Source organism: Podarcis bocagei (genome assembly GCF_964188305.1).
Source record: "Podarcis bocagei genome assembly, chromosome: 6".
NCBI classification, from domain to species: Eukaryota; Metazoa; Chordata; class Lepidosauria; order Squamata; family Lacertidae; genus Podarcis; species Podarcis bocagei.
The window spans coordinates 23,177,390-23,195,174 of NC_138130.1; the positions used below are offsets into that span (position 1 = coordinate 23,177,390).

At 41.6% G+C, this 17,785-nt stretch overlaps 1 protein-coding gene across 7 annotated transcripts in view; it reads right to left on the bottom strand.

Moving 5' to 3' along the window:
• The window catches only part of NALCN (sodium leak channel, non-selective), a 185,602-nt gene that overhangs the window by 25,315 nt on the left and 142,502 nt on the right, over positions 1 to 17,785 (bottom strand). For 5 of the 7 annotated variants that reach the window (XM_081198228.1, XM_081198227.1, XM_081198232.1 and 2 more), the window contains 8 exons: positions 13,431 to 13,567; positions 12,071 to 12,212; positions 10,399 to 10,485; positions 7,734 to 7,807; positions 2,946 to 3,047; positions 2,497 to 2,566; positions 1,953 to 2,044; positions 936 to 1,058 (listed from right to left, as the gene is read on the bottom strand). In XM_081198228.1, the coding sequence (XP_081054354.1) occupies positions 936 to 1,058; positions 1,953 to 2,044; positions 2,497 to 2,566; positions 2,946 to 3,047; positions 7,734 to 7,807; positions 10,399 to 10,485; positions 12,071 to 12,212; positions 13,431 to 13,567 (827 nt within the window). The remainder of the gene's footprint in view (positions 1 to 935; positions 1,059 to 1,952; positions 2,045 to 2,496; positions 2,567 to 2,945; positions 3,048 to 7,733; positions 7,808 to 10,398; positions 10,486 to 12,070; positions 12,213 to 13,430; positions 13,568 to 17,785) is intronic. The other 2 variants (XM_081198229.1, XM_081198230.1) reach the window with 1 other exon arrangement.

Sequence of the window (17,785 nt, forward strand, 5' to 3'; positions counted from 1 at the left end):
AATTAAGAAATGAAGGGATTCCCCCCTCCCCTGTAACACGGTCATCACACAATGAAGCTGATTGATAGTAGGTCCTTGTCTGATAAAAAGGATTACCTCTTTAAAAATGGCTGCATTCACACATATTAGCCACAGCTTATTGTGGACGTGCCAGTCAAACCTGTTTTGTTTCTCCCTGTTAGAGCTGGGGATAAATAAACCATGATCCCTGGGCTTAGCATTTCATCTGAGCTAGGAATAGGAGCTTCAATCAAACAAACTGCACAATAAGTCAAACATGGTTTGTTTCCTTCATGTGCTAACAAGGCAGCACAAAGCACCCCAGGCAGACAGATAACTATGGTTTACTGTGACATGCAAACTGGACCAATATGTAATACATATGGAACTGATTTATCGCAGCCATGGCAATAGCCACTTTCTTAGTTGGATTAAAAAAATAATTAGACTCATTCATGGAGCATAGGGCTATTGATGGCTATTGGCTGTAATATCTAAATGGAACCTATATGCTCAGAAGCAACATGCCAAATTGCGGCAAATGACGTAATTGCTGGGAACTTTAAGAAGTCTAGGCCCAGGTCTAGTGCTATCTTATGTACGCATGCCCCAACACCACCACGGTGAGCTTCCATGCCCACACCATAGGTTTGCATGCCCACACCATAGGTTCGCACTAACCACAGTAAGGGCCTCTGTTGCCATGAAATGGCAGTGGAAGAATTTGCAGTGGTGTGCTGCTGTGCTGTGTGGTGACTGCTTGCAGGTGTTATAGTATGGTTTTAAAGGTGTCCCCACAAGGAAGTGGCGGGAATGAGGATAAACAAATAAAAAGTTACTCAGCCGAACCCTATTACTTGATCTATGAGCTTGTGAAGTAAAACACAGAGCCAAAGCGAAAACACAAAGCTGCCACAAAACACTCAGATACGTACGCGTTGAAGCGAGCTCGCACAACCACTCTGCAGAAATTTCTGAATCTGTGTTCACGGCCAACGATGAAGAGCGGCTTGTCAAAATAGGGGTGATTCTCTCGTAACTCTTCTTCCTGGACTTTCCTTTCAAGAATGCGGGGAAAAGGGACTTGTAAGATATTCAAACACAGGCAGGAAGGCATATAAAGCATATATTTTGTTAGCTTATAGCAACAAGACCATTGTGGTGTAGAGAGAGGGTTGACTATCAGCCTTAGGAACCTTCTGCTCATCTGTGGCAACCACAGAATGGCTTTGGGCAAGTCCCTATCTCTCAGCCCTAACTGGCTGTGATCAGGAAAGTATATACTCTCTACAAGTGTGTATCAAAACCGCAGATGGCAAGAATCTTCTTAAAAAAGGACATTCGTCCTTTTTTCACACATTAGAGGAATACATCTAATGCCAGCTGTGACTGTTGGGTGCGTCATCTAAAACCATTCCTCTTGCTTTTGAAATACTGTTTTTGGCCCTAAGCAAATTTGTTATCAACTGGCAGAATAATCCAAATATCCGATCTGTCATGCAAAAGTCTGAACGGGGTGGATATGTCCTTCCGCCCATCCCTGTTCAGCTCTGCCAAAAGCCACCATTGTGGGGGTGGGGGAAGGCCCACCAATGAGCAGCAACCTAATGCACCTGCTTAAAAGGTAGGGGGGCAGATGTTATGGCTGAAATGGATGCTTTGCCAAATCTGCTGCCGCTATGAGCTGGAAACGGGCCCAAAACTGGCTTCTTCGCCTCACCAGCCTGGGAGCTGATGTAATGAAGGGGCATTTCACTTCTCCTTCTCCTTTCTGGCCTTGCTGGTGCAAGTGCCCCTGCCTGTACCCCTCTATCAGGCCTCACCACTACCAGCCAGGAGTTAGGATTATGACCTCAACGACTCAGATTATTAATTTATGAAGAAACTGGGGTACGGTCCTAGTAAATATATTCAATTTAAGAAAGTGGTAGAAATTTAAATTCCCTAAGTACCTTTTCATTTCTGCCTGTTCCTTCTTTTCTTGGATCATTTTTATCTCGCTGTCTTCTCTCTGTGCATTTCTGTACCTCACTGTATTAGAATGCTAGAAGAAGAAGCATTTAAAAAAAACAAAACAGTTCTGTATTTTACCACACAAGAACAAAGCAAGGAAATGCAGGTAACTGCATGTAGCTTATATTTTATTTTCAAAAACTACGGTTTCTTACTCAGTTTTTGAGAAAATTCACAACTTGATTAGTAATTATGTAGATACTCCACTATTATACATATTAACCAGAGCTTGTCCAGCCAAAATTAAGCATCTTTACATCCCATTGATTTCAATGGAAGTGGTAGGCATAAACCTCTACCATACATATCAATGGGACTTGCAAGTGCTAGGCTTTATCAGTTCACAAATTAATGCACTAAAAAGGAACACTAATATTACAGTGTTACAAAATCGTTATTGTAGAATTTGTGATTTGTTATGACAATTGTTTTTCTCCAAGATATTTTAATTTCCACTCCATTCTTAATTTTATTTTGACTTACATCTTGTGTTAGAGTTTCAAGCGATTTCCCTCTGCTGATTCGCTGACTGTTGGAGCCATGTCTTAGTGACCTGAAAAAATAACACTCTTTTGGGTGACAGATAACTGAGATCAAGTGTCGATCCTTACGTGATTACTATTATAGTGCACCAAGACAGTGTCCCTTGCAATCAATTTTTCTTTGGTTGCATCAAAAGCTTGTAAATTTTCAGCCTAGTCTAATCTACTATCAGCTACTTTTTTCTCTTGATTTTTAAAATGGATGATCTGAATGTCACAGAAGCTAACTACATTTGAAATAAAAAGCATTTTCTCCCCTTTGTACGTCACACTGATTTATCATTGTTATTGTCAAAGAAATATGGAGATTAGTTATTTATGGAGCTTGGTTTTCATTTTCATCTGTCTGATATAATCCACCATATTGTAAAATGCAACAACTGTCTTTACCTGCGTTCTTGACGTATATGATGCTGGACACTAAGAATTGATCTTTCTTTCGCAGGCTGCCCCTCAAGGGATCCACTCAACATGCGCTGGCGTGTACAGGCCCTAGGGAAATGAGCAGCGCTATGGTAGGTAAAAATAAAATTGTACAGCAACTAAACAACTCAGTAGGTGTTTTTTTTTAAGGACATAATTCACAGCCCTGCAGGAGGGGATTGGCCAAAAGCAAAAAACAAAAACCCCTCAAAACATTCCTCTTCCACGCCTTTCTCTTTCTCAGCCATACATGCACAAGCCATTACTCAGAACAACAAGTCGTATAAAATAGTTGTCATCTGCCCCTATCCTCCTCACGCCTAGAAGCTTGGCTTAAAAGCTCTTCCTGCTTCGGCCAGGGCTACAGGACCAGAGGGACAGAGACATGTATATTAGACAGGAGAACACCAGCCTCCCAGTTTGATGAATGGCTTCATGGAGAGGGAAGAAAGAATCTGCAGCTGAATCGGAAATGATATCTCAAGAAATGGAGGAGACTAAACAAGGAAAAAAGAAAGCGAAGATGGAAAGTACCAACCAGAAGCTTACACTAGTGGAGTATAAGCAAGGAGACTTTTGGATTACATCGATCACAAATCTGCGAAAGATGCAAAAGACGATGGAGGAGGCCCCTGGAGTATATGGAATACAGGAACTTAAAATAAAGAAGAATTATGATTGGAGCCTCCACTCTGACTCTGAAGATGCATGGCCTGTGGAACTTTTGCAGCAGCTGTTTCTAAATGCCCTTGTGGGAAGAGAACCTGGTTTGATGGGGATAGAACTCCTTCGAGATTCGACGACCAACATAAAGGACTACCAACAAGACCGGCGGAGAGGGACTGAAAGAGACTTGAAAGCCTCGGATGTGAGGAATCCAGGCTAAGAACTGTTATTTTGGACATGTATTGGGGAAGGGACGAAAACCGGGGATGGGAGGGAGGGAAGAATAGAACTTTAAAAACACTCATGACTTTTGGGTTTAGTTAATATGACTTTATTTAAGATAAAATGGGAAATTGATGGAAGGGAATTTGAGTCCAACTTAGGAAAAACTTATTTTTTATAGAAAAGGTAATATAAGATGGTAAAGAGGAGAAATAATAATTTGCTGACACAATCATGGGAATTGGGATGCATGAAGGGGGGTGGGGGGAAGTCAAGGAACAAGGTTAAGAAAGAAGGATTTTCTGAAACTATACATGTTTTTGTCTTTGTCTTTTTCGTGTGTATTATGTCTTTATAAAAGGTGAAAAACCAATAAAAATTATTTAAAAAAAAAAAGAAGTTGCCAGGTAATTTGGTCTCAGTCCCCTCCCATGTGCGTATGTGTTTCATGTCCGGAATTTGTTTTTCTTCATTTTCAATATGGATAAATGAAATATTTCAGAGATACCTCATGTTGGAACTCTTTGTCTAATCAACTCCTAAACGGTGTGCTTTCATCAGAGTGTTTAATACAGAACAATTACATGACCTCTTGTTCTCTCCTTGCCTTTCCATCCATCTCTCCTTGTTTCAACTTGCTCACTCCCGGATTCCCCTTCAAACTCTGGTGCTATTGCTTGTTTTACTTCTGAACTCCATACATATTGTTACAAGTGTTAGCTTTTGTTAAAATACTTTTCAAAGAATTCTTTTCTATTAAGGAAATACTTTTAACTGAAGTTTCCCCCCGCCTAAATATTTTTGAAAGCAGAAAGGGGTTTAGTAAGATTGTACTGTTAGAATCACTAGAAGACTAGTAATACAGTGTAGTTTAAGGCAGCAATCCTACCCCTCTGAACTCAATGGCTCCTATTTCTGAGTAGGTGTATCTCTGATAAGTTTTTAGCTATCTGTGTTTTATCCATGTTTGTTTTAATTTATGTGAGCTGCCACGAGTCCCAGTTGTGGGGAAAAGCGGTATTTAAATAAATTAAAGAATAAAATAATAATCATTTTGGCATCCATCTGTTTTCGGAGACAATGGAGAAATGGACCTTTGGGGATGAAGTCAAATTGTTGGAAGGTTACAGAGCCTTCTGTGGTTGTAGAGACAGATATGGGAGAAACATGTTTAGTAATAGCTGGAGCCCATGAAGGTGTCTGGTTGTGCTGCTGCAGATGTACCATGGCGTTCCTTCTCTCTGCGCTCCTCCCGGCGGTCATTCCTCTTCTGGTCACTTGTACAGATGCACAACCTAACTGACAAATCTCCCTGCACTGGATTCCCACACCGTGGGGTTGATGTTGCCAGCCTTCATGTCACTTTTGCAGACATCTTTGTAATGCAGAGTTGGTCTGCCAACAGGCCTGGTGCCTGAAGCCAGCTCCCCTTGGGGATCCTGCCATCTTCCATTCTGTGGACATCACCAAGCCAGCGAAGGTGTCACTGAGATAGGATTGTGAACATGCTGGGAATGTGAGAGCTTGGGGGAGCACAACTTTGTTTGAGACTGTTTTGTCATGTGATGCCCCAAATCTTCTTGACATGTGGAAGGTGTTGCCCATGACTCACTTCCATAAAGCAAAATAAAAAAATTCCTTCCTGTAGCACCTTAAAGACCAACTAAGTTAGTTCTTGGTATAAGCTTTCGTGTGCATGCACACTTCTTCAGATATTTTTTCAATACACAAGCCTGGTAGACCTTCATCTTGGCACTGAACGTTAGCATCGCATTCTCCCATACCCTTTCAGAGAGGTGAGCTATTGCTGTAGCTGCCTTGCCAATACACTGGTCCAGCTCAGCGTCGAAGGAGAAGTTGCTGGTTATGGTGGAACCCAGGTAGACAAAGTCATCTACCACCTCAAGAGTGTGGTCACCAAAGCTGATGTGTGGAGTGCTGATGATGTCCTGAGCCAGGATGTTTGTCAGGCTGGTGGTAAGGCTGAACTCTCCGCAGGCTTGGGCAAAATGGTTGATGAGTCTCTGTAGAGCTTCCTCAAGGCTGCATCAACTGCAAACAACATCTCTCAGATAAGGACCTGCCACACTTTTGTCTTGGCGTGGAGATGTGCCTGTTTGAGCAGACCCCCATCGCTCCTTGAATGGAAGTACACACTGTCTTTAGCTGAAGGCATATGAGAGCAACAGGGAGAAGAACATGCCAAATATAGTTGGGGCAAGAACACAGCCCTGTTTCACACTGTTCTTTATAGAGAAGGTGTCCAAGGATGAACCATCATACTAGATGGTGCCGCACATGTTGTCAAGGAAGGACACAATCATCTTGTGAAGCTCAAGTGGTCATAGAAGCATTGTAGTACATTGTTTTTCATTGTAATGCACTTAACAATGCACTGGATTTCTGAATAACATTCTCTTATCTTTGACACAGTGAAACTATCTGGCTATAAGCTTGTCTGTTAAATATTTTCAAAGATACATTATCCCTTGGCTGTTAACATCCCGGCGAGCAGAAAAGGTCATTCAATTTCGAAGAATATTTATAGGACCAGCTGAGCAGCTGTTTCAAATACCAACAGACTGCCAAAACTGAATATATAATTCCAGCAAGGCAATAATGTTGTTTCCCAAACGTCATTGCAGACAGAACATAGGTGCTTCTAATTTTTTTTTAAAAGCAGGTAATAACTGAAGACAGAACTTGTGTGTAAGATGTGCAGTTCATGTTGAGCACAGTAAAAATGTTAAGAGGAGCATTGTCTAGAACATATTGTGGCTTCTATCTATAGTGACAAATAAATGAACGGGCACTTTATCTTTTACCTCTCTAATACAGTGGTGCCCCGCAAGACGAACGCCTCGCGAGACGAAAAACTTGCAAGACGAAAGGTTTTTTCGTTTTCGAGTTGCTTCGCAAGACGAATTTCCCTATGGGCTTGCTTCGCAAAACGAAGCTTGCCCCCGCACCCCGGACCTCTTTTGAAGCAAGGGGCGGCGGGGAGAAGATCGCTTCTCCCCGTTGCCAGCCCCGCAATTTCCGGGGACAGAGGGGAAGGCGCGCGCGTGCCTTCTCCTCTGTCCCCGGACCCCTTTTGAACCAAGGGGCGGCAATGGGGAGAAGCGATTCTCCCCGCTGCCCCTTCCCTTGCTTTAAAACAGGTCCCCTCTGTCCCCGGACGGTCTCCATAGGAACGCATTGATTGATTTTCAATGCATTCCTATGGGAAACCGTGCTTCGCAAGACTAAAAACTCGCAAGAAGAAAAAACTTGCGGAACGAATTAATTTCGTCTTGCGAGGCACCACTGTAGCTAGAAACTGTTACAGAATTATGATGATGTTGGTTTTCTTCTGAGCACTATATTTTTCAGCAGACTTTGAAATTTGTAAGGGAAGGTATTAAAAATCTGGATCATTATCCCAATTTTTGTTTCTGGGCAAGCATGCCCTTTCCCAGGGGGAGTGGAGAGGGACAGTCCCTAGATGGAGAGATGTCTAAGGTTTTGGGTTGTTGTGCTGTGATCTAGTGATTTGGGCATGCCTTCCTCAAGGTCTCTATGGGTTAGATTTGGAGGAGGGGAAAGGCAGAGCAGGCTCATGAAAGGTGGAAAGGTCGCATCATACTCCTAATGATTGCTGGATGTCCAGAGATTAAATTCATCCAACTGACTGATTCCAAATCAGATGCCTGGGAGGGAGTTTTAATTGCATCAAAGCTTTTAGGAAATACCAAACTTTTACTTGTTACATGCAGAAAGGAAAAAAAAAAAGAGAGAAAAGAATTAGACTGGGAAAACTATTCAAGATGATTCAAATAAATCTGCTACTTGCAAATCAAATTAAGGGAAGCATCAAATCATCATTACCTAAGAATTTTGTTGATTGCAGTCTCCTTTTCCAGAAGGTTTCTTGCTCTAATGCTGAAAACAGATTTGCGGAGCTGTGAAATGAAAGGAAAAGCAGCTTTACCAATTGTGTATCTTGTCATGGGCCAGAATACTGATCTACTGAGCAGTTCATTTTGTGATGTCAAATGTCCTGCTATGGTGAACAAGGTACCTTTACTTATTTGGAATTTGCACCTCCTATGGAGTCCTACCTTATAATTTTGGACCAACAGTTTTAGGGATACAGTTATGTGAAAAATAAAGGTATATTGTGAATATCTATCACTCCTCACAGATTACCCAGATCATTTTAGCTGGCTTAACTGTTTTACATTTCAACACTTGCCTTGCAAAAAAGACTCTATCAGCTTCGTATGCATTATCTGAAAACAGAGCAGGCTTTTTAATTGAGACTTTGAATGGCAAAATGCACCCAGATACATACATGCAAATATTTCTTAAGACTTGCATAAGAAAGCTTCATTCTACCTTAGATCAGAAGTTGCAAGGTCTGTTTCTATTTGGTGATATTAGAGCTTTCCTATTTTAAAAAACTGCAATGCACTAAATCCAATTCTACGGCCACAGAATCTAACTACTATTACTAAAAAAAAAAATGATAATGAAAGAAGATCTGCAAAAAAGTACCAGGATCATAAAACTGCTTAAAGCAACACAGATGGTTTTTAGTAAAAAGGAAAGGCAAAAACACATCTGCCATGTGGATGGCAAGCCAACTCATTTGACAACAACCCAGATGTTGCAGATGACAAAGACGTTTTCAGAAAATCTCTGTCTGAAAACATCACAATTGAAAGCTAGAATATAAGGATGAAGAATACAAGCTTACTTTAAAACAATGTGAAAAATGCAAACGCATCTGGAGAACATAGTAGTCCATTCAAATATCACTCGACATATTATGGTTTCTGTCCAGACTTGTGGTGTGCAAAGTTCCACGCATGTAATTCTCCACCAGAAGAAGAGGGGTGGCAATATTTGCAGATCCTTCCTCTCTCTAAAGCTGCTCCAAAGGATTGGGAGAACAGCATAGGATTGGTTGTGTGGGACTAGAAAGGGAAGGGTGAGATGGTGCTGTGCCCCCCATTTCCCAGTGGGAGCCCTTTTATTTGTATAGTGGCATGTCTGCATCTAGCCACATGCTTATGTGCCATTTCCATCTACCATTGCAGAGAGACATTTAAAATATAAATGTCAACGCTATCAATACCAGTCCGTTGTTTAGTCATTCATGTCAATATGAGACTGTAGTTTAGTCTGCACAGAGCTGTGGCTGATCACCAGTACACACAACCCAAGGATACAGCTGCTTATGTTGCATCCGGGTTGATATTTTCCTTACCTCAAGCTGGTAATTTAGACGGAATACCCCCAACGGGATTGTGCAGAAAACCCAAACTGGGACAGTATGACTCTGCCCCGACGAGGATTTCTCCCAAGTAGCACAGGAATTCACAATGGTGGCTGGCGTAGTGTTAAACTCATGCTTAGAACATGGTTAGCAGTTTGTGTGTTCGTACAGAGTAGCACAAGGGATGTGGGTGGCGCTGTGGGTTAAAACACAGAGCCTAGGACTTGCCAATCAGAAGGTCGGCGGTTCGAATCCCCGCGACAGGGTGAGCTCCCGTTGCTCGGTCCCTGCTCCTGCCAACCTAGCAGTTTGAACGCATGTCAAAGTGCAAGTAGATAAATAGGTATTACTCCAGTGGGAAGGTAAACGGCGTTTCCGTGCGCTGCTTTGGTTCGCCAGAAGCGGCTTAGTCATGCTGGCCACATGACCCGGAAGCTGTACGCCAGCTTCCTCGGCCAATAAAGTGAGATGAGCGCCGCAACCCCAGAGTCAGCCACGACTGGACCTAATGGTCAGGGGTCCCTTTACCTTTACTGAGTAGCACATCACTGTATACAATTGGATGACATAAAACAGCTCTCAGTGGTGTCAGATGCCTTTGACACCAGGTTACTGGTGGATTTGTGAAAACCTTAGTAGGGGCTTCTGCTTTTGTGTGGCATGGATCATCTCACCTAATTGTATTCATTCATGTTAGACTGGTTCCACTCGCGAGTGTCACAATGCCAACTATGCATTTTATTTGGCCAACAGCATCAATACGCAAGAATGGCAGCCACAAATGGTGCACTGTGGTGTTTTTTCTTAATGGCAACTACTTTTCTCAGGCTGCCCCGAAGAATGGAAAAATGTAATGTCCAGCACGTTTTCGATAAAACCAATGGAAGCTGCTGCAACCATAGATAGCAGCTAAAGTAATGGTTAAGAAAACAAAATGGAAATAAATGGAAATAATGAAATTGATAGGAGAGGAATGAATGAATTACCGGGTGAATGCAATTTTAGTGAATGAATAACAAAACAAAAGTAAGGATCATGAATGAAATCAAATGGAGTAATCAGCTGATTTTCCCCTGGCATGTACCATACTTATTCAGACATTATTTTGTACAGTAAGTCTTATATACCTATGTATTCATTGCACTTATGCTTCTATTATCCATATAATATTAGTATTTTTAATGTAATCAGTCACAAAGTGAATGACTGAGTGAATGTTAGCTCTGCTTAAAGCTATTGATGGCTATCTTAAATAAACAGGAGGTGAGCTACCTTCCAGCGGTCTTCCAGAAAGGACAACAGCATCCTGATAAGGCTGGAGATCCCTGTAATCATGATGTCAGCTTGCCTGTCATGCAACTTTGGACAGAGTAAAGAGAGAAAGAGGCTCGGCAGACTGAACTAGAGGGAAGAAAACTATGAGAACTTTGGATAAAGAGAAACTTTTGGGCAAAAACGTCTGCAGCACCTCTGTGCATTCATTTTGGAGAAAATGAAAACTCGTGAGATGTTGGAATAAAGAAAGGGGGCACGATTCTCCAAAAGACCCTAGGGCCACCATAGTTAGAAACCTGCTTTTGCTCAACTCCTAAACAGCTCTTCTTTATTATTTTCTAGGTTCTCTGATTCGCGTTAGAGGAAATATAGATAGCATGCACAAAGGAAGCTACAGCTGTCAGCATAATTTTTGTGGTTGATTTCAGTGTTGTGTGTTTAATTAACATCTCCCATAGCTCATGCTTGTTTGTTCTACTGTGCACACAGGGTTTTTTTAAAGTTATTATTTCAAATCTGTGTTAGAGGGGAGAGATTTTGGAGAATGTTGGTGCATTTACAAGGGAGGTTGCTATGGTAATGGTAAGTATAGAAAGCCAGAATCAGTAGCAAAATGCAACCTAATGTTCTACCCACATGGGCAAATTTCTCACTGAGTATACAAAACCATCTTACACTGAGTCAGCCCACGCACTGCCCAACTTTGTCTGGCAACAGTTTTCAAAGGCATTCAGCAAAAATCTCTCCCACATCTATCTGACTAGAGGCTCAACTTATGCATGGGGAATCTGTGCTCCATGGCATGGTACTGCAATCACCTAGACAGCATTTGGACAGATGTGCTATTATTCCCCCCCTGTTCTTCAGGTCCTGCAGTCCTGTATGAAATCAACGTATGGAATATAACTATTTGTTTAAAAAATGTGTTGATGGGAGACTGCTGCATGGGTTGGTTTGTGCATAGCTGTCAACTTACAGATTTGAAAATAAGGGACCAGCAGCCAAAATAAGGGATTTTCCAAGCACAGGTATGTTCAACTTCTGAGCCCCTCCGAGCCAAAGACAGAAAGCCCAGCTAGCAGCCAAGCGAAGCCTCAAGCGGTGGTTCTCACAGCGCAGCAACCCGGCAAAGGGGATGCAGCAAGGGAAACCACTGTCACCTCTCCGCTGGGAAGCGCTGAGCAAAGGCGAGTCCCCAGGCAACGCAGCCAATTTGATCAGCACAAGGCATGCAAGCTCCAACCCCCAGTCATTCTTAGACTCCTTATTGGGTGAGCAGCGCAGCCAAGCAACACCGCTTGATCCTCCCTGGCCGGCAGGGAGGGAGGGAGAGGAGCTGCTTCCTTTGAAACCCGGGAAATTTAAGGGACATCATCAATAAGGGACAGCAGCGGGACACAACGCTGGGATAAGGGTCTTTCCTGCCAAATAAGGGACGGTTGACAGCTATGGGTTTGTGTGGACACAACACCAGCTACCCATCTCTTCCCTACACTGTGATGTCATCATGGAGTTCAGAATCGTAACAGAACTTTAAAAGGAAACACCAAATTAGCATCAATCAAAAGTCTAGGGTCATAATTACGAAATCTGTCTGTTATGTTGGACAATCAAGGTTCTATGTGCTTGTACAACTTTAGTTTATGATAGATATGGATATGCTGTTTACCTTCTGGTCAATGTATTTGTTGTCTTCAATTGCCAACCTTTTAGAATGGTCACATGAGGAGGAGGAAGCTGATGGAAGCCTTCTCAGTAAACAAGTTGTGTCTTGCTGCTGTCGATCAATAAATTGCTTCATAAAGCTTTCCCTTAAGAGTAAAAAAAGGAGAGAGAAGGCTTTGAGGCAAAGCTCCTGGTTCACTTTATTTATAATTTGATAATATCTGAAAAAATCCTGAATAGTCCATATGCTAGTACAAAAGATAAAATGAAAACGATACAAGGCATATTATACATAATGGATTTTGATTTGATCACTGAAGTAACATTAAATTTGTATGTAGCTACACAACTGTCTAAAAAAACCTTATGTTCTTCTTTAACCGTGCTTTCCTTTAAAAATTTATCATTTGTTTTGCACTTTACCTCTCTGTCTGATTCTGCTATGTGCTAAATTCCAAGTTTTAAAACCTCTGAAATAATCCATAGAAAACATCCTTTCTTAAGAAAAAAAAAAGATATTTCAGCAGGAATTCAAAGAACACATTTATAAAAAAGGGTTTTGTTAGACCATACTTTGCATCAGCCAGATTTTGGTTTTCAATTTGCTTGTTCTAATGGGACAGAATCATAGCTAACGCCCCCATTTATTTATTTATTTCATAAAATTTATATGCTGCTTGATTGTGAAAAACAAATCCCAAAGCGGTTTACAAAATATATTTCAATTATGTCTTTCCTAACATTCTACTCATATAAAGCAGAATGTTTTCTGCTTAATTGAGGGTAAGTATTAATGCAACTTCTAAGCATGAAATTTCAGATAAATGTGTTTATATTGTGCAGGGATTGCTATAGTATTTGGCAATGATTCTAAAAGACAATAGATGTGCTGTTCTAGCTTTCTTGTAAATTGGAAGACTCTTCACTCCTTTGGAAGCAAAACAGATACTCTTTCTAGGTTGGTTCACGGTATAGATAATGCACTGGTAGTGGGCAAACAAGCAAAAAGGGGAAGAAAATGAGTATAGGCAAAATATATGTGTATATGGTTAGGAGAGAGAAACAAAGAAACAAGATGCGTCAGTATGGTTAAAGGGACCAAAATGTGATGTCTGTGATTCAAGTATTAAGTGTTTTGCAGCCATTTTATACTCATTTTTGGTGAAGGGGGGGTCCTGTTTGGGGAATTGCATTGGCCCCAAACCACCTTAATTTGGCATTGTGGAACAGGATCAATTTCACATTCTTTTTTTTAAATAAAAAAGACACACATTGGAGAAGAGAATCTAAAGAAAACTTCAAACCTATCTTAAAATACTTTTCACATTGCCAAGCACTTAAAGAGAGCTGAAAAGCGAATCTACCTTATTTTGGGGACTGTAAAATCCGAAGGGAGCTTGGAGATTTTTACCATTTGAGGTCTGTTAGGGAATTTTTCAAAGATCCGTAGGCGCAGTGGGAGCTTTTCCTTGGTATCTGCATTTGCCTCACTTTGCTTCAGCTAAATGAAAAAACACACACACATAAACAAGATTAAATAAACCAGGAACAAAGTCTTGCTCCCCCCCCCCCCGCCCAAAGAGCAGCAAATGCAATCAACTAAAGAAACACAAGGTGGCAGTAAAGAACTACAGTTGAGACTTCTGTTTTGACATTAATTTCTTAGCGTTTCAGAACTACACGCAGTTAAAACTGCAAAAAGTCCTTTTCTTGAAAGATTTAAAAATGCAAAGAGTGTTGCAGTAAATATTTGTATTTCCTTTGTGTAGTTTTTCACAGTTCCCTCACACTCTACAAGGAAAACATACTCCCCTCCCTCTTATTAGACCTGTCAGTTGTAGATAAGTGAAATGTTGTATATATCAGTGGTTCCCAATTCTTTTGGCACAGTGACCCACAAGTCCAAACTGACCCATCATTACACTGTCAGGTGGATTTTGGACATTAGGCCTTTACCAGCTGTCAGTTTCTTGCATTTTAACTGCAGTTTGCCTATTTTATAACCATTATTTGAGACGCCCAAGCAAAAATTTGCTTAAAGCTTTATTAATGTGGAATTTGTTTAAATATTTGAAGTACTTACAAGGTTATTCATAGTTTTATATATGGGAATGTAAGAACAGCTACCATCTGATGGCAGGATATTGCTTCCCAAGTTATAAAAACATGGTTATGCAAGCAGTGTATAATGAACTATGAATATTTTTAGATTGCTTTATTCACAATAAAGTCCGTTCTGGCAAGTATCAGTGGAATGGCCAGGCTTGCATATGGCCAACAAAGTAGATCAATGCAGGGCTTGATGGTTACCTGACATAATCTCAGATCATTATTAATACACAGGGGTAAATATATCATTTCTTATTTCACCCAAGTAAACTTCAACTCACCTTTGGCTTAACTATTCACTAATCCTGGTGGCAGATTTGGCGATGGTTTGCCTCAAGGTGTCTTTGGCCACATCAGGAGTGAGCTATAATAGTCTTTCAATTTCTTATACAAGCACCCTGTGGAAAACTGTCCACAGCCCACTTCTGACCCACAGGTTGTAAAACACTGGTATGTATCACATACTTAGCCAATGAGAAAAGATATTGTCTGACTGCACAATATAGATGCTTAGCAAACCATATTTTCTTCTTTGTATGCCTCCTCTGCAAGAGGTCTGAAGGGTGGCAACATAAGAACAGGTATTCTCTGTGGTGATTCCCTGCTTGTGGAATGCTATCCCCAGGGAAGCTTGCCTGGGCGCCTTTGTTACATATCTTTAGGCACCAGGAAAAAACATCCCTCTTCTCCAAGTCCTTTAGCTAATTAAACAATCAATTTTAATTTTAAATTTTAAAAAACCAGACTTTTAAACTGGAGGGTATTTTGTTTGTTTGTTTTTATGGTATGTCTTGTTGTGTTTTTATATTGTAAACTGCCCTGTGATCTTTGGGTGTAGGGCAGTTTAATAATAATAATAATATATAATAATAATAATAATAATAATAATAATAATAATAATAATAATAATAATAATAGGACTAGGTTTGTCTCCAAAGACAGTCCTCATGTAGACAGAAGTCATTAAATTCTTAGCAGACCAAGCAATCTAGCGTTGGAATTCCTTGCTGATCCTTAGGGAAATGCCACTCACTGCTAATAAACTTGAAGGCAATATAGGTGGCTCAGAAGTTCAACTTCTGCCACTCAAGGACAAAGTAATTGCTATACCAGCTAATCCTGGAGTATATTTGGGGAAGAAAATGGGGTTGGAAGGAGGTAAAAGACAAAACAGCACATGCAGAAAAAGACTAAAAAAGAATAGTGGGTCCTTTGCTATTAGGTTAGGTAAAGGTAAAGGGACCCCTGACCATTAGGTCCAGTCGTAGATGACTCTGGGGTTGCGGCACTCATCTTGCCTTATTGGTTGAGGGAGCTGGCGTACAGCTTCTGGGTCATGTGGCCAGCATGACGAAGCCACTTCTGGCAAAAGCAGCGCACGGAAATGCCGTTTACCTTCCCGCCGAGCGGTACCTATTTATCTACTTGCACTTTGTGCTTTCGAACTGCTGGGTTGGCAGGAGCAGGGACCGAGCAACAGGAGCTCACCCCGTCGCAGTGATTCGAACTGCTGACCTTCTGATTGGCAAACCCTAGGCTCTGTGGTTTAACTCACAGCGGTTAGTAAACCATTAAGCAGGTTCCTGGGACAATCCTACTGAAATGCCTCTAAACAGGTCCCTAGACAGTCGTGCTCAGAAGCCTAAAGAAAGGGTAACCCACCCAGAGGGTCTATTCACATAACAAAAACGACCATAGAAATATCTTTTTTCTTTTCTTTTCAAAAGTAGGAGCTCTATAGCTTGACTTTTGAAAAACCGAGAGTCCATAGTACTTAGTAAGTGGGAACCATTGCTCTATGGGCATTGATGGGAAAACTCCTTCCTTAAACAAGCACTGATGGCTGGTGGCAACTAGCTAGAGGCACACCCCATGTGTTTGGACATCAGTTGGAAAGAAATGGTTTGTTTGGCAGAATGTAGCTAATAAAGGAGAAGGAAGTCTTAGCACACCCCCAGGCCAAATGCAGAAGCTATCTTCTTCGGGGACGACAACTTGTTATTTAAAAACATAGCCCTTTATGGTAATGATTGCTCACTTCACCACACTCACCATGCATATTTGTAAATAAAAACAGGTATCCCAGTGTTATAAGAATTTTAAGGTCTTATATATAGAAAATAGATGTTCATAAGTGTACCAAGCAAACACATACAAATATGTAAACCACATGTCTGAAACCCACAGAAAAGTCCTGAAACCATTTTCTCTCTCCCAAAATGACCTCAAATATTTCTCTGCAAGGTCGAAGGAAATGAGAAATCTCCCCATTGTCTCTTTCACAAATCCTGTTTTAAGGGCACATTTAAGATATGAATAGAGTGTGTCCCTGTGACCTGGATTCAGGAATTGAGTAGTTATCATAACAAAAGAGTGGCCAGGATGCCCAGGTAATCCAATCAGGTAACCTGGCAGACAGGAAGAAATAACACACCCAGATTCCCGCCCCTTCTCTGATGTATTAAGGGGGTGGTCTCCCATGGACTGCAAGAAGATCAAACCTCTCCATTCTTAAGGAAATCAGCCCTGAGTGCTCACTGGAAGGACAGATCCTGAAGCTGAGGCTCCAATACTTTGGTCACCTCATGAGAAGAGAAGACTCTCTGGAAAAGACCCTGATGTTGGGAAAGATGGAGGGCACAAGGAGAAGGGGACGACAGAGGACGAGATGGTTGGACAGTGTTCTTGAAGCTACCAGCATGAGTTTGACCAAACTGCAGGAGGCAGTGGAAGACAGGAGTGCCTGGCGTGCTCTGGTCCATGGGGTCACGAAGAGTCAGACACGACTAAATAACTAAACAACAACACTTGGGTCACACCCCTTCTGTGATGTATGTATGATGTTTCTGGGTGTGGTCTTGGACCTCAGGGCAGGCAATTTAAAATGTCTTTATAAGGGGTTGCACGCATGGCTCAGGGTCCCCCCCTCCTGTGTGTGCGTGGGGGGGGAGCATCCTGTTGCTACAGCTTTAATAAAGATCAGGCTTACTAGCTGCTTTGCTTCTCAATATTCTCTGGTTGGTCTCTGTTATTTTCTCCTACCAATAGAGAACCTACAAAAGGACTCTAGATGGGCTCTTGGGTACCCCATAAGGGAAAAGGAGCAGTTTTTTCCTCATAACACCAGAAATGCCCCAAGGTTCCAGCAACCCCACCTCAGAAGGAAACCTAACCTAGCCAAAGGCTGCCCCCTAAAACTTTCAATCACTTGGGAAAGTGGGACAGCCACCAAACTATATACTGTAATTAGATTTCAGCACAATCACCAGGACATCTGATGGAGAACATCTAATCACAGATAAGGGCTTGAGGGTGTCTGAAGGGCAGGCACTTGCTCCCGCTCTCAGCCTCCCATGTGGAAGGATAATGACCTCTGAATAGCTATCGCTGCTGCAAACAAAGGGCCCCATGCACCGAAAACACTTTGGAGTTTGAGTATAAACAAAGGGTGCAGATTAATGATAGTGTAGCGCGCTGAGGGAAAGGAGTCCTTTAAGGGCATTGCAAGGGCCACAATTATGTTCAACCTTATCTTTGCTAATGAATTCCGAGGGCGGAAGCAGCATAGTAATGAGAACGGCTTGATAATAGATCGGGGAATGCTGCAAAC